The sequence below is a fragment of the Harpegnathos saltator genome, unplaced genomic scaffold (genome assembly GCF_003227715.2).
Source record: "Harpegnathos saltator strain DR-91 unplaced genomic scaffold, Hsal_v8.6 scaffold280, whole genome shotgun sequence".
NCBI lineage: Eukaryota > Metazoa > Arthropoda > Insecta > Hymenoptera > Formicidae > Harpegnathos > Harpegnathos saltator.
In genome coordinates, this window is record NW_020230073.1 from 558,884 (window position 1) to 582,554 (window position 23,671).

At 43.6% G+C, this 23,671-nt stretch overlaps 3 protein-coding genes across 3 annotated transcripts in view; all 3 read right to left on the reverse strand.

The window, feature by feature from the left end:
- LOC105187812 (orthodenticle 1) overlaps positions 1-1,919 on the reverse strand; it is a 65,659-nt gene extending 63,740 nt beyond the window's left edge. Inside the window, exon 1 of the mRNA XM_019843461.2 lies at positions 1,335-1,919. The gene's annotated coding sequence lies outside the window, so the exon portion shown is untranslated. The remainder of the gene's footprint in view (positions 1-1,334) is intronic.
- A 9,634-nt stretch (positions 1,920-11,553) lies between these two features.
- Positions 11,554-20,104, reverse strand: LOC105187806 (sodium-coupled monocarboxylate transporter 1). The gene is made up of 9 exons (XM_011148843.2): positions 19,924-20,104; positions 19,498-19,733; positions 18,379-18,724; positions 15,727-15,881; positions 15,246-15,386; positions 15,078-15,186; positions 13,609-13,830; positions 12,228-12,760; positions 11,554-11,987 (listed from the first exon to the last, which is right to left on the reverse strand). Exons 2-9 carry the CDS (start codon positions 19,716-19,718, stop codon positions 11,894-11,896), a joined length of 1,821 nt encoding a protein of 606 aa, XP_011147145.1. The 5' UTR covers positions 19,719-19,733; positions 19,924-20,104; the 3' UTR covers positions 11,554-11,893.
- Positions 20,105-20,555: 451 nt separating this feature from the next.
- On the reverse strand, positions 20,556-23,279 carry LOC105187808 (KICSTOR complex protein ITFG2). The gene is made up of 6 exons (XM_011148849.3): positions 22,979-23,279; positions 22,653-22,878; positions 22,269-22,570; positions 21,358-22,145; positions 20,976-21,210; positions 20,556-20,892 (listed from the first exon to the last, which is right to left on the reverse strand). Exons 1-6 carry the CDS (start codon positions 23,123-23,125, stop codon positions 20,713-20,715), a joined length of 1,878 nt encoding a protein of 625 aa, XP_011147151.1. The 5' UTR covers positions 23,126-23,279; the 3' UTR covers positions 20,556-20,712.
- Between the last annotated feature and the right edge of the window lie 392 nt (positions 23,280-23,671).

Here is a 23,671-nt window from a genome sequence, read left to right on the forward strand (position 1 = left end):
CGACGAGAAAACACGAGGCGTTTTCGTGGCGTTGATATCGCGATGTCTGTGATTGTTCTGCGCGCGACGCAACTACCGCTTTTATTTTTACTTCACCGCGGCTACTGCGATTATTAACTGCTGCTTATCAACGATATAGAATTCGGACTGATTATCGATGCGTTGACGCAGAGGAGTATCGTAGGTGCGACGAGGGCGCAGGAACCGCGTTGGAAATGCACGAGATTACTTTCTGATTTATATAACGCAACGTAACACAAGAAGCCGAGAAGAAGAGTTGTCAAGCCGAGTTACGGATGTATCGCCTTCACGGACAAATGTGCCGAGGAAGATGGGACACGGTTCCCGGGGCAGTTTCGAGGGCGAAAATTTCATCTGAATGGAGGGAAGGAGGACCAGAAGTCCCTCCGAATGAATGACCGGAAGGCGTGTCAGGATAATCGTTAACCTAAAATCTGGCCGGAGAATGAGTAACATACCGATTCACCGTGGTTTCTTCTCCTCTCCCATCTCTCCGACGATCTCCCACGTCCGCGGTGATAATTTCTAAATTTTCGTCGTTCGAACACGCCTTCATTTAAAGCGTCGTTAACACTGCAGGCAATTAGCGCGGCATGTTTAATATCATTATATCATCGAAGGTCGTAAAAATTTTTCTTTTTTGCAGAATATGCTAATCTGATGCATCTCAAATACTGGAGGGCTTTGAAAGTTTCTTACATCACAAAAAGGTTTCGTGGGATCTTCGATCGTTTAAATTAGTCAAGTGTTGTTAAAGCCGGTGGTCTCCGGTCGCTTTCGCAAATCTGCGATACATGTAGCGCTTTTTCAACATTACGTATAAATGTTATTTAATTTAAACGAAAGTTGCAGAAGACGCAGAGCTGCGCCATGTTAATTATCCTGTTAGTTGTGTATTTAAGGAGCCTATTAAAAAACCCCATAAAGCGCGAAATGTGATCTTTTTCAAGTGGCAAGATGCAATAATAACAAAAGGGGGAGGAAAATACAAGAATAATTGCTCGTTTGAATAAATCTGTGGAACCCTTCGCCCAAGAGGGACAACAATTAGAACAAGGAACAAAGTGTAAAAACACACAGAGAATGAAGGCCATCATGTTCGATAACATCTCCTCGTAATCCGCTAGCTAGCTACCTGGAGTCCATAAATCGACAATCGTGTCAGCACCGTTGTCCCATTTTGTACAGCCTCAGTAAAAAAGGAGGAAAAATTACAGAACTGAGAGTCCTTATCCCCCTCGCCGCGGGTAGCCAATCATTCCTCTGAGCGTGTTTACACCGCACTGTGTTATAGAGAAACCTCCTCCGCTTACCTTTTTCCGGCGTACCCTCGTCGTATGTCTCGCGTGTTGCGTGCTGTCCACGGACGGTATCCCTTGGACGTCACTTCTACGCCGTCGGTATTCACGTGGCTGTTTCTGGAAGGTCCTCTTCTCGACTCCCCCTCCTTCCTTGTCTCTTATTCTGCTCTTATCTGGTCTCCCGTCAGCGTCACTCGCGAATCATTCCGAGAATTTCCCGCAAGCGAGTCACACCGGAGGTGTCGGGACTACTACGTACTCCGCGAACGCATCCGCGATATACTTGCTGCTGGTCGCGGATGATGCGACAATTACGTGAGCAAGAAGGACACGACGTCGGCTAAAGCACCCTCGTGCCTGTTGATAAAGGAACCCGATGCAGCGGGATCCGCGAGGTGTCCGCACGTCGATGTGACTATCCTCCCTCGGGGCTAACCCGTTCCAAAGGAACAACGACGCGCGACAGGGGGTGAGAGGCGGCGGGAGGGCGAAAGCTCTTCTTCTGGAGGTGCCACCACGCCGTTGAACGTGGAGCAAAACGCCGTCGCCGTCGTCGTAGCTCTACTACTCACTTCGCGTCCGTCTCACGCGCGCGAGCGAGCGATACCTCGGCGGATGGGTGCTCTCTCTCTCAACTCCTGTGGCGGCGGCGGCAGCGGCGGCGGCGGCGGCGGCGGCGGTGGCGGCGGCGGCAGCGGCGGCGGCGGCGGCGGTGGCGGTGGCGGCAGCGATGGCGACGATCGTCGTTGCTTCGTGGTACCGCCGTTCGGTGGCGTTGATCCTCCGCGTCCTGAATCCTCCTCTACCCTCGCTTCCCTTCCCGTCTCCTCCACCACCTCCACCACTTTTCCCTTTCCTCGCGACCCCCACTGCTGTCGTCGACGAGCCTCCAAACTGGCCTGCGTCTCTCCCTGTAACCTGCACATGCTCTGTTCTGCTCCGGGAACCCTGCCGTCGCGCATCTGCCTGTGTGTCTGTAACAACGAGGGAATACACAGTGGCGCGGCCAGTCAGAGAGAGAGAGAGAGAGGGAAGGAGGCAGATAGGTGGGTACCGCAGAATCGACGAGCGGGGAGACCCCCCGAAGATGTAACGTTGTGCATGGGGGGAAACAGGCTACTTGCGATATCGCGTGTATGTGTGGCTTCGAGAGTGAATGCGCTATGGCACATTGACAAGATTCGACTCGCTTCTGGGACACACACACACACACGCATACACATGCACACGTGCGAGTGACTCTCGCCGACATAGTGTGAGAGAAGACGCGCGTACATGTGTGGTCCTGGATTCGTCCTGCCCTCGACGCGCGTTCCCCGCTACCGACGACATCTTCTATCTCGCTCTCTTCGAAGTGCGACAAGGACGTTTGTGCATGTGCGTTCGAGGACCGGTGGGGGTTACCACCCGTACACACACACACACACACACTCACGGAAGAAACTCGCTACCGAACACGCGTACACGCGGCTGTTTCCGGAGGGGGTGTGTTCGCGCGAGTACTCGCGCACACGCCAAGTTCCTGGATCGTCGTCCTGCCTTCGATGCACTCCCTGTTACCACCTCCCCTGAAAGGCATCCCACTACCACCGCCTCGTTCACCAAGTATACCGCGAACGCGAGTGGGTTGGTAGGTAGACAGCGGGAGGGAGCAGAGAAATAGCGAGAGGTCCGCGAGAGAGTCTGCTCTTTCTCTCTCTCTCTCTCTCTCTCTCGCGCGCGCGCGCGCGCGCGCGCTGTATCTTCTTTCTCTCTTTCTGCGCCCCTATCTTCCCGTCTTAGCCTTGCTATCATTATAAATAAGCTCTGTCTCGATGATACATACGCGTACACGCGTGCAAGAGGGAGACACATAGGACTGCGCAGTCTCCCCTCTTTCCCTCGCCCTCCCTCCCTCTCTCTCTCTTTCCTATTCTCGCCATCTTACCCTCCTCATCCCTCCCTCATATCCCCGTCCTCACCCTCTTCACGGCTAGATTCTATCTCGATGAAACACACGTGTATCCCCGCGCGCGCGCGCTCGTATGTGAGCGGAGGAACGTGCTCGACGTATGGGGAAAAAGAAGAGCTCCGATGGAGGCCGAAGGGCGAGTCAACGTACGAGCTCTCAACTTGCCCTCATGTTCTCTCTACCTCGATTCTCTTCTTCCTCCTCCTCCTCCTCCTCCTACTCTATCTCGTCGTCGTTATTTTGAAGATTTAATGCCGATCGTTATAATTATCTACGTCGGCTCGCGATTCGCGTTTCTGAAAGTTATTCGCATATTGATCGCTCTTTGAGTTGCGACAAGAAGGAAAGGAAGAGGAGATGGTATCTCGCTACTGTTACTCTCGGTAAAACCAGGATTCGACTGAAGCCTCAATCGGATGGTGGGCGCTTCCACGTCACCTTTGTTCTCTCAATCGCGTTCTCATAGCTGCAAACACTTACGAACTCGAGGACAATTTCGCTCACCGATCTTCTTCCGCGGTTCCTCGAGGACCGCAGAGAAATGACGACGCGCTTGTTGCGCGTAGATGAAGAATCCAACGAGCGCGGCTTCTTCGAGCATCTCTCGTTCTCTAATGGAAGTACTCTGCCTCGATGAGCAAGCATGTCGCACGCGCGCGGCGCATACATACACACACACATACACACACACACACACACACACACACATACAGAACCCTTGTGTGTACGCATACCCACCGTCACGAAGCAACACCCTCTCCTCAGTGCGCAGTGAGGCGCACCACGAGAGGCAGACAAGGACGGTGCATGCGCTCGCAGCATCCGCATGGACCAAAATGGCCGGCAGTTTGCGCAGCGATTGGTCGAACAGACTCGGAGGAGGCGTGGAGAACGCTCTCTCCACGACCGTTAATCGGTCGACGATAAAAATAAAGATCTCCCGTGAAAGCAGCAAGTAGCGGGGAGACGTGACGCGCGAGTGGGGCGAAATGTGGGGTGCACACCGCGCTCGTAGGTGCGTCTGGTAGGGCGAGATTGCGCGACGGTGGGGTAAAACCGCGATTGGTGGGGCGAAAGGCTTTTTTATGGATCATACCGCTGTCTCTCTCTCTCTCTCTCTCTTCCTCTCTCTCTCTCTCTCTCCCCCCCTCTCTCTCTCTCTCTCCCTCTCTCTCTCTCTTTCTCGGGTCGCGGTCACGCGCGTATTCTGTGCCTGTATACGTGTGTCATCATGTATATACAGAACACTCTACGTGTATGTGTATACACGCACATATATACGTGTTATATACATATATGAACGTCACATGCGCGTACGTATCGGCGTGTAAGTATCGCGCGAGCGCGCATGCACGCTCGGCGATCGTCATTAAGGGAGATGCTAATTGGTGGCAAAGCGAGGTCAGGTCGAAAGCCCGCGCCGAGTCCAGAGACTTTACGTGTTTTTGTTCCGTTCTCTCTCTCTCTCTCTCTCTCTCTCTCTCTCTCTCTCTCTCTCTCTCTCTCTCTCTCTCTCTCTCTCTCTCTCTCTCTCTCTCTCTCTCTCTCTCTCTCTCTCTCCCTCTCTCTCTCTCCCCTCTCTCTCTCTCTCTCTCTCTCTCTCTCTGCCCCCCCTCTCTCTACCCCTCTCTCTCTCCCTCTCTCTCCCCCTCCCCCCCTCTCTCTCTCTTCTCTCTCTCTCTCCCTTTCCTTTCGCTCTCTCCTCTTCCCCTCTCTCTCTCTACCCACGGCCGCTCTCCCCCAGCTCTCACTCTCTTTTCCCCTTCCCCTCTCTCTCTCTCTCTCTCTCTCTCCCCCCCCCCTCTCTCTCTCTCTCTTTCTCCCTTTCTCGCCCTGTGTCCGCTTTTCAATGTGTGCGCACTGCTGTGTTTGACGGAAGTTCTGCAAATACGTAATCTCGCGAACGCTTGATTTAGCCATCCGCTATTGACATCTACGGCTCACATAGTAACAGATACATATATAAATAAATAACGAATTGCGGCAAAATCGTTGGACTTATGTCACTTATTCAAGTGTCTTAATGACCCTCGTGTATGAAGCGAAATTCTAACATTAGGGAGTGAATTATAAAAATATATCGATCGAGCCTTACCCCTTTGGCAATATTATTTTCTCTATTTTGAATCCATAATACAGGGATTGTATGCATTTTTTTATCTTTTCCATTTATATGCATATTTGTAATATTTGTTGGTGTTCTTTTGACGCAACAATATATATAAAGAAGAATCGCGCGAGGTCGTCTTTTAAAATTTCCCCTATAAGTTTTACAAAAGTTGCGCAATAAGTTAAGCGTTCGTCCTATTTTTCAATAATGTAGGATATTGACTCTTCTCCCGCTAAACCGTTCCTTCTCGTATTCTTGTCAAGATACTCGCCATTGTGAAGAAGTATCTTGAAGAGGAACCATATATCATGTATTTGCGACAACGTCTGCCTCCCATAACAACACATATACAGGATGTTCCAAGCATTGCATAACTTTTCTCCGTGCGAACTCTTGCCAGAGTTCAGAATGTACCTTTTTGAAAAAAAAATTGATCAAATTAGATAAATAACCCTCTTCAATTGTTTATTTAATAATTGTCAACATTAAGTATCTACCTAAGGCCCCAAAATTAAAAGTTTCTGTCGAAACAGGATTCGCTTGAAATTAGATAAGTTGCCAGATTTCCTGATGTCTGTTTACACCGAGAGAGCGTAATTGTTTGTCGCTTGTGCGAAACTCGAAAATAACTCACAACCTGAAAGAGACATTGCTCTTCGAACTTATCTTCCGGTGTCTCCATATGGAAAAGTACATTGTGCCTGAAGCAACCTGTACGGATGCGTTACATGAGAATAAACGTGACCCTTTCTGCGCGACGGAGCCAGGCAACGTATATCCCAACTTTCTTTGTACGATCTACTTCACCGCTGAAATATAAGTGCTCCCCTTTCCTCTTACGCTATGTCGACACGATACTATGTGCGTTTGTACACGATACATTGAACCGGAAATGAACGAGCTCGCATTTCATCTCGCCTAAATATTACGTTGCTCCGCGCTAATTCGCGCGATGGAGGACGAACAACGCAGGCAAATAAAAAAGTAAAGACGGTGAAATATTAATAAATTACGCGCGGCGCACGGCTGTGATATGATAAAATTGCAAATCTTTACTCCATGGTTAATAGTAGATGCTCGTAAAAGTACGACATTACAACTATTTTTATTTATCAATAACAATGAGATGACATATAATATCTTTATCAAAATATTAGTTGTTACTATGAATAATTTTTGCCATCTTTCGGGCGTCACGAAACCTGGCAACTTATTTAATTTCAAGCGAATCTTGTTTCAACAGAAACTTTTAATTTTTGGAACTAGGGTAGATATTTAATGGTGACATTTAAGTAAACAATTGTAAAGGATTGTCTAATAGTTTGATCCTCGTGTCGATAAAATGACTCATCTTTTGAGACAATCCATTTATCCGCTCATTTTCGTACTTACTCATCATTTGGGTATTTCATCATGTATTAGATAGATCATCCTGCATCGATCTGAATAAATGAAAACCAGACAAGGTGATATTTAGTAAGTACGTTAGGTGCGGCAGGACTTTTCAATCTAACTCAAACAACGTCTCTTTAATCAATATTAATTTAAGCAATATGCGATTTGACGTTATCGTGAAGTAGGATGATTGTATCGATAACTCGATTCGCGGCTACTTGAGAGCTTTTTTTTCATGGATTAGTTCAAATGTCAATAATTGTTGACTGCAATGATCTCCTGTGACTGTTTGCTCCGCTGATAATAGTTCGTAGCAAAGCACTCCTTTACTGAGTATATAGAAGAATCTTATGATCATGAATGTTACGTTCTGTTGTGAATATGACTGGAATCAATCCAGGACATTTTAGAGTTGTCAAAATAGATCCACTTTTCATCATCCGTATTATTCTCTACTCCCTCTCTTTTTTGTACCTGGCATGCGATGAAAGACAAATCATAAGCCGATTTGCAATCACACTTGCAGGTCATGATCGCATTCATAGTTCATGGCGAAGTCATCATCCCTCTTTCTGGATCTTTTTCGTTGCTTTCAAATGGCGCGATCTGTTGATTCATCAATTTCAAAATGTTCTACAAATTTTTTAAATGTTTAAGTCGAGTTTTCAGCAGGCAGTACTTCCAATTTGTTGCTTTTCGTCTCATCCGGATAATCAAAATATGGCTTGTCGTTGACATCGTAATTACCATTTCCAAAACTTTTTTTTCACTTATTTTGTTACTGCAGCAATTTCATATTCGTTAAAATGGCAAAGCATGCAGTCGCGAAGATAAACTTTAGTTTCTATCGCATTAAACGTAACGTTTTGTTCGGAACTATTATGATATAAATTGCCAACCATCGATTCTGATCAAATATCGCCAACATTTCAAAACTGCAAAGCAATTTAAAGGAAAACAATTACCAAGTCGCTGTTAGAGCCATCTATTTGTGATCTTATGAATCTTTGCAAACTTCTAATATAACATGTACTCGCATTATATATCATATATGTTTGATGCACGACGTCTACAAAGAAATGTATCAAAATAGGAAACAATCGCGGCATTGAATTATAAGAAATAAATGAAATTTGCCTGAGACTCCGTGAGAGATTCGAAGTCATATTTTAACTAGAAAGACGAGATATCGCGAGCAAATAAAGGCAGAAATTACATGATACATCGGTAAGCGCGGGATTAATGTTTAATGATGCTCTGAAAATTAATATTTCACTATCTGCACGACAGATATCTCGGATATGCCGGTCGTACGGATTGTGTGTTCTCTTTGTGCGATTTACTCCGGGCCTGGAACCGCATATATTTCGCTTCTTTTTCCAAATACGTGTTTGGATGTGTTTCCATATACGCAAACCGCTACTTGGCTTGTCGGATACAATGCACTCTCTCAAGAAGGAATAGTCGATTCTTCTTCCCGGCCCTGAACATGTTTTTATTCGAGAAAGAAGAAATGTGAGAAATGTGCAACCATTAAGGAAAAATATCGCGATTGTTATAATCTTATTCGCAAACAAGAATATATTGAAAAATTAACCTGCAGACTAATATGCAGACGGGCCATTGTGGCTTTTAAAATTTCCCCGAGCGAAAAGGACGCTCGTTCTCTTCTCTCTCTCTCTCTCTCTCTCTCTCTCTCTCTCTCTCTCTCTCTCTCTCTCTCTCTCTCTCTCTCTCTCTCTCTCTCTCTCTCTCTCTCCCCCCTTTTTCTCTTTCTCTTCCCCTCTTTCTCGACTATAATTAAACAATCAATGCATACGACTTCTCGATTGCGAATAGCTCGCTTGATTAAAGTTTCGTCGAATCCTATATTTCACGATTGTTACGTTAATCCGTCCTGGTGAATGCGTTACATTTTACATTCGAGGAAAGTGGAACGATCGGATTTCACGGCGAGTCTCGAGATTCACAAAAGATTCGCTTTTCGACGCAAACTCGAACTCAAAGGTTCAAAGGTCGCGGAGAAATGTCGACCGACAGTCCTGCATCACTCTATTCCTTCTGGCCGTCTGCCGATCTCTCTATCTTTTTCTCTCTCCCTCTTTCTCTCTCTCTCTCTACCATGAGTCGGAACGGGGATCAATTGTTGTTTGTTTGTATTTGCCATGAGAGTATCCTGTCTGCGTCTAGTGAGATGCATCGACATTGTGAAAGGCGGGCGGAGTAGGTTGGGGATGCTCGGGTGTGTGTATCGTATTCTCCATTCTACGGTGCGTACAGTGCGTGCGGTTGAAAGGGGCGAAGAGGGGGGAGGGGGGAGGGGAGGGGGCAAAGGCAACGCTCTGCTACCAGCCCGAAAATTGAATGTCACTCGGAGAAGAAATGTCACAATATATTCACGCGCGTCTGCGAGCGGGGGCTATTTTATAACATCGCGTTTCGTCTTGTCTCGTCCTATCTTGTCTGCTCCAAAATCTATTATGCTTTTTGTTACGCGATAGTTTTTTTTTTTCTTTTTTTTACAGTGGCACAAACGGTAACAGCGATCGAAACGACATGTCTGAAATTCGTTTCCCGTGTCCGATGATTTTCTCTGACATGTTGACTGCTGATATGTCACCGATCCATGTCACACATGTCCGACTCGTTTAAAATGAGAACTCCATGAATATCTCTGAATGTTATTTAACGTACACATTGTTAAGACCTTCGTTGCTCCTCGAGGAAAGTAAATTTTTCCAAACTCATGTCCAGCCCAGGGAATTTCGCTTCTGAATTCGAGCCGTGCAGCCAACGTGTTACGCCGCGCGTCTCAACTCGTCCTCGTCTTCGAGTCTTAATGATGACGATTATCCCCGCGGAAAGATGTACTCGTCGATCGTCGAGTTGATCGTTCGAAGTGCAAACGCTAAGGTGACGGCATTCTAGCGGTCGTCTAATAATAACGTTCGCGCGGATTCGCATCTCGTTGACCGAGAAATCCTTTCGGCATCTGCCGGAGGCTGCCAATTGGTGCGCCTTTTCTGAAAAAGCGTGTCACAGAAGGACACGAGGTCGCCGCCGCCGTAATCCGACGCCCGAATGTTTGACAGAATAATTTTCACGTTAGCGGGGTGCATTATGCGCCTTTATGCTCGCGCCTAGCCCCGGCCATTGTCGCCGAAATAAGCCGTATCCCACACTGCGTGCGCCGATTCTGAGTCGGCCTTTTATGCGCTTTCGCACGTATACAGTCGTTCCGTAGCAGCGAACGGGAGGGGAACCTGATAGGAACCGTACATTATTGCGAGTAGAAGCTTAAATTTTATCCCTCACCTATTCCGCGCACTCTCGTCGAACTCTCCTTCTTATCGCTTTAATAACTTTATCAACGCGTTAATCCTTGCGCGACTTTTCGAAGCTCCAGACGCCGACTTGAAGTATCGTCCTCCTTCGATACAAGCGGCACAATTCTCTCTCCCTTGAGCTTGATTGCAAGTATGTGATAATTGACGTGAAGGGAATCGCACGGAAGGGATCGCGAAGCGTATAGTCAAACGTCTCTCTTTTGAGAGACGCCCCGTTGTAAGAAGATACGGTACAATGTCAACCACGAGGAGGAGGTACAGCACGATCGGGCCTCTCAGGTCTGTCACTCGACACCAAATCAGACAGAATCTGTCAGAAATCTGTCATCCGGTCACAAAGCAAGCCGAGCCCTCTTTTCGGGGTTTTATCCATACGCTGAAATCAGACCGGACAATGAAAGGCGAGGAGGGCGCGGGAGAGAGGAAGAAGAGAACAGGAGAGAGAAGGCGGACGGCTTCCTCGAGGTCGCGTATCGGTATGTAAGTAGATGAGGAGAATCCCTCCCTCCCTCCCTCTCTCTCTCTCTCTCTCTCTCTCCCCCTCTCTCTCTCTCTCTCTCTCTTTCTGTCTCTCCCTCGCCACCTATATTTGACACCTTTCAGTCCAATAAAATAAAACGATCCACGATGGAATGTAGTCGCTGCTTCTCTCGAGGCCGCAGAGCCCCAAGAAGAAGCGCCGTTGCTCCGCCGGATGTGGAGTGTTCCCGCGGACGATCCGGGGTTTCCTCCGCCTGAGAGACTCAGCGATCGCATCTCATATGCTGATAAGAGGTTCCCGCGTCCGCCTCGTCGTCGAGAAGGTAGCCTCGTCCGATTGATCGGACCAACGATCATCAGGGGACTCTCACGCGGCTACGAGGAACCAAGCCAGCCCTCGATGAGACCCTCGAAATTTGTCACGAGTCGGCCGCGATGACGCGACTCCGGCGCGACCCGTCGCGGATTTCCAAGAGAGACTCGACGAATGACTCGACAAAAAACTCACGCGCGGCATTTACATTCGGCCTTAATCCGATAGGCATCGTTCCTCCAGATGTTCGGGCCAAGGGGTGGGGGCAGCGAAGGGTGGGGACGGGGGGACTTGTTTGTATTGAGATGCGTGGGGCGAGATATATAATCTAGTCAATTTGACACCCTCATCGACGTCCTAATGGGTGCTTTCAACTCCGGACAAGCCAGTTACAGTTCTCTCTCTCTCTCTCTCTCTCTCTCTCTCTCTCTCTCTCTCTCTCTCTCTCTCTCTCTCTCTCTCTCTCTCTCTCTCTCTCTCTCTCTCTCTCTCTCTCTCTCTCTCTCTCTCTCTCTCTCTCTCCCTCCCTCCCTCCCTCCCTCTCCTTCCCTCCCTCTCTCTTTCTCGGCAAATGCTCGTGCCCGCTCGCCCGTTAATCTCGATAGTTTATGAGAGATTTATCGATTGTTTGAGTGGATTGATTGGGAATTTATTGATTGTCGCTTCCCTTCTCGGGCGGTTTACAAGAATCTATGAGCGCCTTCGTGTCGAGCCCGATACGTTTCAACAAATCGCAGACTAACCCGCGAAATGATACAGTCTTCGCATGTAAATTCGCTGTACAATGGAACATTTAAACCATTAGCGTAATTCGATTATATATAATATGTAATATCGTTATGGAGATCATTGGACACGTGACCGAGCGATTTGATAAAGCAGATCGGGTACGCGTTACACCCTTTCGCCGTAATAAAATCTCGTAACGCTCGCGGACGGGGAGACAGATGAGACAGGCGATGAGGTATTCTTCCTTTAAGATTTCAATTCTTCCTTCTCGGGATTGGTTACTAGCGCAGTCGGTATTGTATGCAATGACACTTCCATGTATTTTTTCGTTGGCATAAATCTGCAAATGAGACAATGACACATATATGAGTTATAAACGGAGAAGTGACTCGACTGATCGAATTTGAATATTCAGAGTTGTGTTGAACTCGGTGAAGCAACTAGATATCAAGTGTACATTTTAAACGAACTTTACGATTTTTCTAAAACATTTTGTAAACGTTCGTTTCTTCAGACCTTGAGAAAAGAGTTAAATGGGAAAAGTATCTTAATACATTCCGAATAAAATCCTAGCCGATACCTGGTGACAAATGGCGGGAAATGATCTCGGTCGATGTCACCCAAGTCAGGCGCGCCGCAGATGAAGCTGACTATTGTGCCAATCACCATTACAATCAAAGCCCCCAACAGCGTGTAATACATGAAGGATATCCTGTATATGAAGAAGGGCTCATCCGCAGGTTCGATCTGCACTGGATTCTGTGTGGTGGTACTGGTAGTGATAATCGTCGTCATCGTTTGGTTGAACAGACTTGCGGGCGCATGCAGGCAACCTTCGGTCGTGGTGGGAAGCGACGGATAAGAGAAATGATGATTGACCATGTGCCATTGCGCGCCGACAATGATCCACATCATCATTATCATGGAGACCAAGCCGCCGCTTACCGCGCCCTTGGTCGTCGCCCAAGGCACCAACATCCCCAACGAGAATAGGCCGAGCATAGTGCCGGCAGTGATACCGGTCACGGTCAGAGACAACTGGAAGATATCACCCAAGCGGTCCACGAGAAACACCATACCGACGCATAGGAAGCCTAAAATAACCACCGTCACCTGGAAAACGAGATAAACCGTTCTGGAACATTGGAACCGTCTGACACTTCGGGTCTACGAAGTCTGAGATGAAGTTTCCGTCGATAATTACACGGAAAAAACGTCTCGTTCCGTAGAATTGTATGGCTATAAATAACTATCTGACAAGAACAAAGATTGGTCGGAGAACCGCTGACAACTCGGTAAAGCCAAATATGACAGTTCTCTTACGACAATATTAATTACCTCGTTATCTGAGGTTCGAACACGGTTAAGATAAGCTGAAAATGTCTGAATAGAAATTTCCTTTTTTTCCAACATGGGTTTTCAACAATATTTAGCCCACTAGCGGATCCTGATGTCGATGATGGGGGGGGAAGAGGGGGTTTAATAAAATTGTAAATACAATAATGCTGTAGTTTTGAGGTTTTTTATAATCATCAATAGGCTCTCAGCAAACAACAGCGGATATTGTATATCAGAAATCGGACAGTTTGGATGCAGTGAATCCTAGACATAAGAATTTGATTCACGGGCGCCTGTGTTAATCGGCCTGTATCATGTTACCTAAATTTTTTAAACGGATCTAGTAAGACTGATTTCTTTTAATTTGGAAGGGGGGGAAGTTTAACTCCAAAACCCCCCTTTAGAATCCGCCAGTGATCTAGCCCCAAGATAACAAATAACCATTCATATGAACCGAGCCGTTTTACTTTGTTTTGCTCTACGTTTTAATTCGTTCGACAAATCTTAACAATATCGTATTACGAGCGATGAGCGACGAGGAAAAGGTTTCCACCGAGAGTGAAACCTTTGTTTTCTCTGCGGTTTCGGACCGTAATATATTCCGCGCGTGGTTGCCTTTGTACCTTCATAATGTTGGCGGCTTTGGTCTCTTTGTCATTGCTCTCTGGCATCCAGGGATCGATGAAATCCTCGTAAATCGTGCCGGTGACTGTGTTCAACCCGGCGCTCATCGTCGAGAGACCAGCGCTCACCAGGCCGGCGAGAAAGAGGCCAGGAAGTCCCGGAACGTTCGCGGCTACGTCTAGCACGTAATACGGCAATATCTTGTCGCTTCTTGCTACAACCTGGAAGCAAATTAATTCCTTTACAGGAGTCCTCGCCACCCTTCTCAACACCACACCCCCGTTTTCGCGAGACGCTCGGATTTCGTTTAATCCTCAATTACCCGACTTCTTAATCTCATTTTAATTACGCTTATGATTCACTCTTTCTACGATATGTAGGGATCGTTAAAAGAAAAATAGGGAGGGATGGTTGGAAGTGTGGGAAAAGGATAAATAAATATTTTATTCTATCCCACGGTGGAATCTCTTAGAATACAAGCGGAAAGAGAAATATTGGGAGCAAGAGAAATAAAAAGGCTAATGGATGTATACATAGTCCCATTTTAATCAACATACTTGAATTTCTTGGAAACCATACGAGATATCGAAATTCATTTTTTTCTACGAAGTTGTATGGTATCAAAGTGGTCAGACTATGTAACAAATGAAGAGCTTCTAAAGAGGAGTGATTAAAAAGAAATAACGAAAGAAGTCAAGCGTAGGAGATGGCGGTGAATAGATTATATGCTTAGAAGAGACGGCGATAACATAACCAAACAGGCGCTCGAATGGAACCCGCAGGGCAGCAGACGCAGGGGTGTGGAAACCACCAAACATGTGAAGAAGAACTGTGCTGCATAAAGCAGAACAGGCCGGAAAGTCATGGAATCAGATAAAACTCCTTACCAAAAGTAGAGATAAATGGTGAAATTTCCTAGAGGGCTCTATGCTCCACCTCGGACTGATAGGAACATATATATATATATATATATATATATATATATTCGTATCGAAAAGGACACATTTTGAGATAAAAAGATCTTGACCTTGAATGGAAGCGTCAAGCTCAAATTGAGATCAACTTCATTTTTAAAAATGGCAATATATTTTTTTAAATACCTACGTTTATAGCCCTTCTCGTTACAAGCTCAACGCAGCGTAACACAAAGTTGTTGAAAATAAAATTACCAAGTGCAAGTTTGGTAATATCGCTATATGCAAAGATGGCAACTTTTTCTTGTATGTGTTACATATATATATATATATACACACATATATATGGATATGGATATGGACATATATATGGATACATATATATATATATCCATTTATTTAAATGGACAGCAAATTTATTATATTCTAGGAAATAAGAGAGAAAGTAAGAGAAAGAGAGAAAGAAAAAGAAAAAAAGAGGAAGAGAAGCGAAAAAATATCATAAATATTTCCACACACACATACACATATCATGGCTATCGAAAGAGACTTACGTGCGCGGCTATGGGATCGCATTTGTGATACCTAGCGTACATTATGAGGCCGGTGAAAACGGACATTAGTTTTACGACCACTAGACCGACAGCCAGGAACCATATTGATCTGCGAAGGTTACGTGTATAAAAAATGGCTCTTTGTTTAAACATATAACGTGCACTTACTTTTGGGCTTCCTTGATATTTGGTACCGCCAAAAACCTTTGCATAGAGACTTGACTGATACCTAAAGATGCCAGCCATGTCATCGTCAGTCCCACCGACATACCCCAAAATGAATTTCTAACGAAGGGACTCGGATTCATGCTGTTGTTATATAGAAAAAAAAAATATCACACATGTAATCGAATGAGGACCAGACGAAAATTTATTAACGAGAAATAACATCCCTGTTACCGCCACCGAAGACACACGTTTGAACATTTGGCTGTGTTGAAAGTCAATCGATATAACTGAGAACGAATGAACTGAATAGAGATCATGAAACTGAATAGAAATAGAAATTGAGTTATTACGCAATATGGAATTCATCGTTACTTTCAATGAGCCGATTGCCCTCGTGTTTTATGTGACGCAACGAACGACCGAATTTCTTTAGCTTAAGCCGCGTTATAAACGGTGACGTAAGGAGTGCAACCGCGCTTACTTCCAGAATACGATTCTACTGCCCTCCTGGGCGATTCTCCACGTCTCGCCGACGCCGCCCACGGCGATGGTCCCCAGGATCAAAACGGCAATGAGACTTCCAACAGTCACCGTCATCTGAACCGTATCCGCCCATACGACAGCCTTCAGACCTCCCTATAAATTTCCAAAGAGAGATTATTCGCGCACAATGAAGGTATCAGTGTCACTCACGGCGCAACGTACATTGAATCAAACGGCACGTTATGATCGGACTCGGCGAAACGTAAATCTGAGGGGAGAGGCATAGGAGGAGGAAGATACACGCGCGATTGTGTCGAGACGGGGTCGTGTCGCCTCACAATACGAAACTCATTATCTATTCTAAATCTACCATCTTTTAGCTGCGCGCATATATATATATATATATACACATATATTAATATTATTATTTGTCAATCTATTATATTTGTTATCTCTGTGTATATGTGCATGCGTATATCCAGTTGTTATACAAAATAGGGTATTTAAATTGAGATGTTTAAATATTTAAAAAATAAACCAAAATGAAAAGAAATATTTTGGAAAAAGATTTGCATATGTTAAGTCTAGTGAACGGATAGGCCAAGAAACTGCTTTTTTTCGTCCTATCTACCTATTATTGTAATAAATTTTCCTATTATTACAAATAAATTGAAAAATATCTTGATTTGATAATGATGATGATAATGGTGATTTGAAAATAATCTTGACAATAATAATAATAATAATAATAAATTGATTTGATAATGATAATAATAATGATTTGAAAATGATCTGGATAATAATAAATTCTGTCTTCCATCATTTAATTTCCAATGACCTTCGTTCCAATGACCTTCTCTTTGAAACATTTCCAATTTGCTTTATTTTTATATTTTTATATATCCGGGATTTTTTGGAAGCGAAAAATTTTGAAGATTAATCAGATCAAACTGAAAAGAAAAGTCAAGTATCATTTTGCAAATAAGTACGCAAATTTTCAAGTTATCAGTTAAAAAAGCTTCTACATATAATTTTCAATCATTGATAACTTAATAATTATTGCAATTTTTGCAAAATGGTATTTGACTTTTCTTCTCAGTTTGATCTGATTAATCTTCACAATTTTTCGTTTCCAAAAGATCCCGGACACCTTGTATCTTAAGGTGTCTCAATTAAAATGTCCCATTCTATATATTAATTTTATCACACAAATGCCGAGCAGCAGTGACTTTTACGCTTCGTAAACCTCCACAACTAATTATTCATCGCCAGCACGTGTATTTTTTGGAAAATCATCGTCGATTAAAATTTCATTAACTAAACATTAATATCGTTATTATGCGTCGAACTATCAAGTAGGATACAACGCATTTCCCCTTTGCAATCTCTGAAGTGATATTGGAGAAAGTTATCTCGAACTATGGTGGAAGCGCACCCTGCATACCTGTCTTCATTTTCCACAACATGCTCTACCCGGCGTACTATTGTCCAAACAAAACGCAAGTTCCGGGAAAATAACGGCGAATCTCATCATTGTTTTCGTGTACCTTCTTATTGTTGAAGTGACGCGGCAATGCAGCGGGTTATTGTGGTGTCAGTGCACGTACCGCGCGATGCTGCATATCGTAAATATAACCGGCGGGATGTGAAACTGATAAGGCCACAGTCACGTTCGCGAAATAATTCCAGTCTAAACAAAACGCTTTTTTATTCGATAGCCGTCACGGTAGTTGTCCCATGTACACATGATCGTACAAAAATTGCGACGCGATGTTCTCCGAAACGAGAAGTCAAACCTCGCGGATCGAAAAACTTGTTCAAGCTCGAAAGTACGTATCTTCGATCTCCTGTATTATCGACGGTGAGCCAGCGGTGAAAAAGTCATGACCCTTTGTTCACTTCGATAGACGGATGAGAATCGGCCAAGCGGCTACCTCGTGATCTCCCCTATTTCTACGAAACACCGAGAAATACCGATGTGTTTTTATTTAAATATATCGCGACATCTGATAATGACACCGCACGATAACGTGACTACTTCGTTTCGACGACCTCTCGGCTTTCGAAGTTGATCTGCATACGATTATACGATCTCTACGACTCAGTAAATCTCTCTTTCAATATGCAGCACGTGCGAATGCCAGCAGACGATCACTTTATCAGCTTGACGTCTTAACATAGCGCAATTGAGCGTACAAACGCTGCCGCTGCGTGCTTAGCCCTTTAGCTAATGATGAAAGTACACGCAGAAAGAAAGGTGGACCAAACTGTTAATGATGAAAATATCCGTGGAAAGAAAAGTGGCCTAAACTGTTGATGACAAAAATATCTGCATATTCTAGAAAAAAAATCAAAAAAATACTTATAATGAAACAATTGGAACAAGACACTAGATTTTCATGTTTTGGGGTCATTAAATTCAAATCTGAGGTTAAAACTGAGTCAAACGACTTTTTTTTATTTTCGGTATATTAGATCCGCCATTTTGAATTTCGCAATTTTCATCTACAATTTGAGCCACTTTTTTTCCGCGGATATTTCCGTCATTAACAGCTAAGGGGTTGATGATATATTTGCGGACTTTTTTGTCATTCAGTTTTTAGTTTCGTGAAAAGAAAAATCAAGACAATTAGGACATCTTTTTACTTACTATTGTCGTGTAAAAAATGCACACCATGCATATCACCGGCGCGACGAAGTGCAGATTCATACCGGTCGCCTGCGAGAATGCCAACGCCGGCACGTAGATGATCAACGGCACGTAAACGACCAGCGAGAGGGTGTAAAGAAACGATGCCAATTGCCGCACCGGCCTAGCGAACCGCATCTCCAAGTATTCGAAGGTGCTGGTGAGTTGCAGCTTGTAGAATACTGGCAGGTATATCCATACGATCATGGAGCATGTTAGGAAAGACGTAAAAACGCACGCCGCGTATTGCGTCCCGTACTGATACACCTCGGAGGGCACCCCGAGCAACGACACCCCCGATATGTGGCTGAAACGGATTTAGTTCACGTTATAAATGAGACTTTCTCATTTAACTCGCATTTTTTATATCACATCAATATATCCATTGGATATATTGATTCAAGGTTAATCTTCGAGTTATTTATTCGAGCAACTTTTTATTCCTTCCTTAAGATTTTTATTCTTTCTTAACCCTTAAAAGCCATCATCGAAGAAAATCACGTGAATGCTATCATGGGTGAGAAAAATTTCACCCCACACAGTATATTTGTTATTTTAAAAATTGGAAAGTCAAACAAATGCAATATTAAATGTTTTATCATTATTAGTTAAATGTTTTATTATTATTTGATATATTAGTTTAATGTTTTATTATTATTGGATTATTAGTTAAATGTTTTATCATTATTGGATATAGATGAAAAGTAGAGAAGCTATTGTTTGTAGCGGATAAAATAACATTTAATAAGATCAGAACAAAATATATTCGCATGAAATTTCATCCATGGCAATCTTTAGAGATTAAGAGCTCTTTCATAAAGAGAGTGAAAAGAATATTTACTTCATTTTGCTCAAGCAGAATAAATATTAATCATTTAATCGGATCAATCTATTTGCCCATCTAATCGAATCGGTCTTTAATCTAATCAACACCAAAGTGGTATATCAAGGCTTAAATGCTTGTTCCAATCAAATGTTAAATCATTTCTTCGTGAATTAATTCAAGAATTAATTCCGTTACTCTTGGACAATAAAGATTACGGTGTCACCGTAAAAATGAAGCACGAAATGCGATATCACCTTGCTATTAAGCTCATGCTGATCGGCACGAAGGACATGGTCTTGCCGCCGAGCAGGTACTCGGTGGTGTTGTCCTGCTTCGTGCTAAAGAAACCGAAATAGACGCCGATGAGCACGCTGACGCCCAGTAGACCGCCAAAAAGAGTGTAATCGGTCCATCCGAAGCTCAGCTCCTTCAGCTCATAGCCCGCAAAAAATGAATCCGTGCAGTTGATCGTCATTCTAGACTCGTTGGTCTGGATTCGAGGGATCGCCGTAATTGAGTTGCGCTTTTCAAAAATTCGTGTAAAACCACGATACGCTTCGGAAGATCGATCTCGCGCGCGCGCGCGCGCGCACGCGATCGTACCAATGAAGTGGTAAATTCAGAAACGATGACCGCGGGTCATCGGGAGAAGTCTCGCGGATATCGATTGTCGCACTTACGTGTTTCGATTACTTCCTGCCTTGTTCGTCCGACACGCCAGTTTGGCATTTACATCGAAACAGTCGTCCGTAACGGCGCGCGATGTGATTTCGGAAAGGTGCCGTTTACGCACCCACGATCTAATCATGCACAGGTTTGACGGGGCGGGCTCGTAGGAATTTGGAAAAGTACCCGACGAAATCTGCATACCCACTGACAATGATGACATGCCATGCAACGCTATATGTTCGGCCGATATTCAGCATGGTGTCAGTCTGATTTACGGCAGACAGATAAAGCGATGCGACACGCAAAGTTTCCGCAAATAGACGGAAATCTTTAAATAGGCGCCTTCGCCGCTGCACTCCGTTGCTAAATTTAATTTCATAACCGATATCACCGGGTGCCTGTTTGCCAAAAATTTTGCGCGAATTTTCGTCGGTCGTATATCCTTCGCGATAACGTGACAACGTCAACGACGACGACGACAGTAACGGTGTCGAAGTGTTCCTTAAGACATGACCTAGGGAAACCTGCGTTGACGAGAAACAAAAAATCAGAGAGACGCGCGATCGCTTTGCGTTCGCGACCAAATGTTTCCTCAGCGGAGATAATACTGATTCGCGATACGCGATACGACATATCCAAATACTTCACGTCGATTTCTCTTTATTCGGTATAACAGAGATTTAAAGGACAATAACTTGGTATACGTACGCGATATACATATATACACATTGGGATACTTATTCAATTATATATCTATATATGAAATTTTCTATGTATATAACATTTGTCTTTTTTATACACTAATAGTCGCCATATAATAACCATTCGGTTAATTGTTGCATTTTCTGTTGTCTCTCGCCAACACTGCACTTGCCTAACAATTTCTCTAAAAGTTGCACTTTGTCCGACTCGAGATTCTCCATAGGGTTCAAAGGACTGACTGTCATACTTGGCAAAGTGATATCGTAGTAAAGAAAGATCTGGAAAAATGAATATGCAATTGTCACTTTCGCTCATTGAGCAACATTAGTTGATTCATATGTATAGTGTACATGTAAGGAACCTTGTTGTTGAAGGTATTATACACTAAGCAGGGACTGGATGTTCCGGAATTAACGTTGTAATTTCCCGTACAGAAAGCTCTGACCGGTTCCTCGAATTGGAAGCGCACGCTGTGCCGTTGTTGGTCCAGAATATAAGTCTGACCATCCCAGGCGCAGGCGATTATCTCATCCGCGTTGTTGCCCGTGACGTCCAATCGGCACAAGGCAAATATCTGATGATCCACTTGCATAGCCCTGCAACAGAAAGAAAATCTGATATTTCTCGAATTATATATCCATATACTAAACTGTATATTTTTAAGTCAAAATCATTTTGAAAATCGAATTAAGTTTTTCAACTGACACAACATTCAAATATTGCGATGTAGTGCGATCGCTTACCACAAGATGATTTCATCCTGCACTAACATGATGGTCCCATCAAGCGTTGCTAACGCGTACGGCTTTCCTCTCGGAACGCTCTCGCCAGCGATTATATAGTTCATATCGTTGCCTTCCTTGTCACATTGTTTCACATTAGCGGTATTGTCATTATTATTGCTATTATTACTATTGTTAACATTGCCAGTAATATTGCCATTATTGCAAGAGAAATCCTTGAAAGTCGGCAACACTGAATCTTTCGTCTTTTTATTTTCGAAACCGCCCAGAATAACATTTCCACCGACGAAATTACCATCCACTTGATCAACGCCGGACGTGTCAGCAGTGCTGTAAAATCTGATCGTTCCCTGACTGTCCGCTCTAAATTCTCTACTAAATTCACCTGCCGTATTCGAGCTGTTCTTTCTGATCTCGGGTTGCGAATAGTTCCTTCGAAACTCGTGTCGCGACACGGGTTTGAAGGTTTTCATACCTAGCTGACTATCATCTACGAAACCTTGCTTCGGCAAGTTATCTTTAGGCTCGTAATTAGCGATTTTAGGCTCAAAAGTCGAGATAAACGGTACTGGTCCCGGCTCTAAATCACCAATGATCTCTGTTGAGATATTTTGATTGCGCATTCTAGATATCCCCAACGTCTGATAATCTACGCAGTTGGCCGCTACCTCGCTGTTCATTTCACAGGAACCATTCTCTATATGGCAATCATCAGGATTGCATTTAATTCGCATAAATGTACCACCAGGTTGCGCGACCAACAAAGTTGGTGTACCATCACCAGTATGCTAGACAAAAATTTTTGTATCAACATTTTTAAATTTCACATTTTATGTCATGTATACTTCATCTATATTATTATCGATATTGTGATTTACAATATACACATTGTGCATGTCAATTTGCCATACTTGCAGTGTAACTGTCCCTATTTGATTGGTGCACTCCCATTTATTCAAGCCTATCAATTTCCCTGTTCCTAAATCAGCATTACTTGACCATCTGTAAGATCTAACAACACGATCCGTTAGACCAAGAATCATCTCATTAGCGCCATCTTTGTCGACATCAGCTATCAATACTATCTTTGTGTTGGTCGGAATTCTTTGTATATGTACACATTCCATTTTCCCAGACAGTTCATTAATTTCATTCATATTGTCGATTTGTTCAGAGTTCTGAGAGTTTAATGTGTTAATTCCTACTCCAACATCTACAATATATATGTGATTTAATATAAAAGATTTTTACTTCTTACAAATTATATCTTTCCATATCTTGAAATTTGGTTTTACCAGAACTTCCTTTAAAGTTGTCTTGATCACATGAGTCTTTGCCGATATGTTGACCTATGGACATATTTGGGTTATTAGGATTGACAGACCTAGGACTATAAAATATGTGTGTCCATCCATCACCGCAGATCACTACAAGAGCATTACGTCCATAATTAAAAATATCACCAATTGCTACACTGGTTATGAGACCAAGACCTGTGATCTTTTGCCATAGTTCTGATCCCTATTATATAAAAATAAATATTAGCTCTAGAATAACTCTGGAATATAGTTTTAAGCGATATTACTATTTATTTAGAAAATAAAATATAAATGGTAGTTACTTTGAAAATATAAAGCTCTCCTTCAGCAGTACCCACAACCAATTCATTATCACCATCATTATCAACATCTCCTATTGTCAATCCATGTCTACATACAGTACCAGGCAAGTCCCACTGGAATCTTTTTACAAAACTAACAGCCCTCATGATTTAACTTCGTAGAATGCAATGGCTGCCACCTGCTTGGTGGCCAAACTATATATGTTGCTTTTGCTGTCACTAGACCAAGAGAGATTGGTCCAAAACTATTAGAATCTAAAGAATGTCCTGTGTGATCTCCTTCCAACCAACAATGTCCTTCTGGCACCTATATATTAAAAGTTTTTATTTTATTAAAAAATAAATAACAATGTATATAAAGTATTACTTCATTATTAATATTGCTATATATTTGATATCTAAATATAATTATGCATACTTGAAAAGCACTGGTTTTATATCCACGTCTGTCTACAATATCTCCAGAAAGGCCCACAACTCTTTTGATAAGTGTTTGGTTTGGTATTTTGGGAGATGTAACACATACTACATCACCACGTTGTATATCATGATTCCGCGCTGCCCAGCGATTTAAGAACACATAATCAGAATATCTTGCATCTGGATTTAATGCAGGCTGCATAGAGATTCCTTCTACTCTTGCTACATATCCCACTGTATCACAGAAAGCAATCCCAATTGGGATGCCTATCA

Coding starts and splice junctions, on each gene's coding strand:
- LOC105187806 (XM_011148843.2), bottom strand. CDS start 19,718: ATGACGATCAACTGCACGGATTCATTTTTTGCGGGCTATGAGCTGAAG. Junction 15,187..15,245: donor AATATCAAGGAAGCCCAAAA/GTAAGTGCACGT, acceptor TAACCTTCGCAG/ATCAATATGGTTCCTGGCTG. Junction 13,831..15,077: donor GCGATCCCATAGCCGCGCAC/GTAAGTCTCTTT, acceptor ATTTGCTTCCAG/GTTGTAGCAAGAAGCGACAA.
- LOC105187808 (XM_011148849.3), bottom strand. CDS start 23,125: ATGAGGGCTGTTAGTTTTGTAAAAAGATTCCAGTGGGACTTGCCTGGT. Junction 22,146..22,268: donor TAGGGACAGTTACACTGCAA/GTATGGCAAATT, acceptor ATTTTTGTCTAG/CATACTGGTGATGGTACACC. Junction 20,893..20,975: donor ATAATACCTTCAACAACAAG/GTTCCTTACATG, acceptor TCATTTTTCCAG/ATCTTTCTTTACTACGATAT.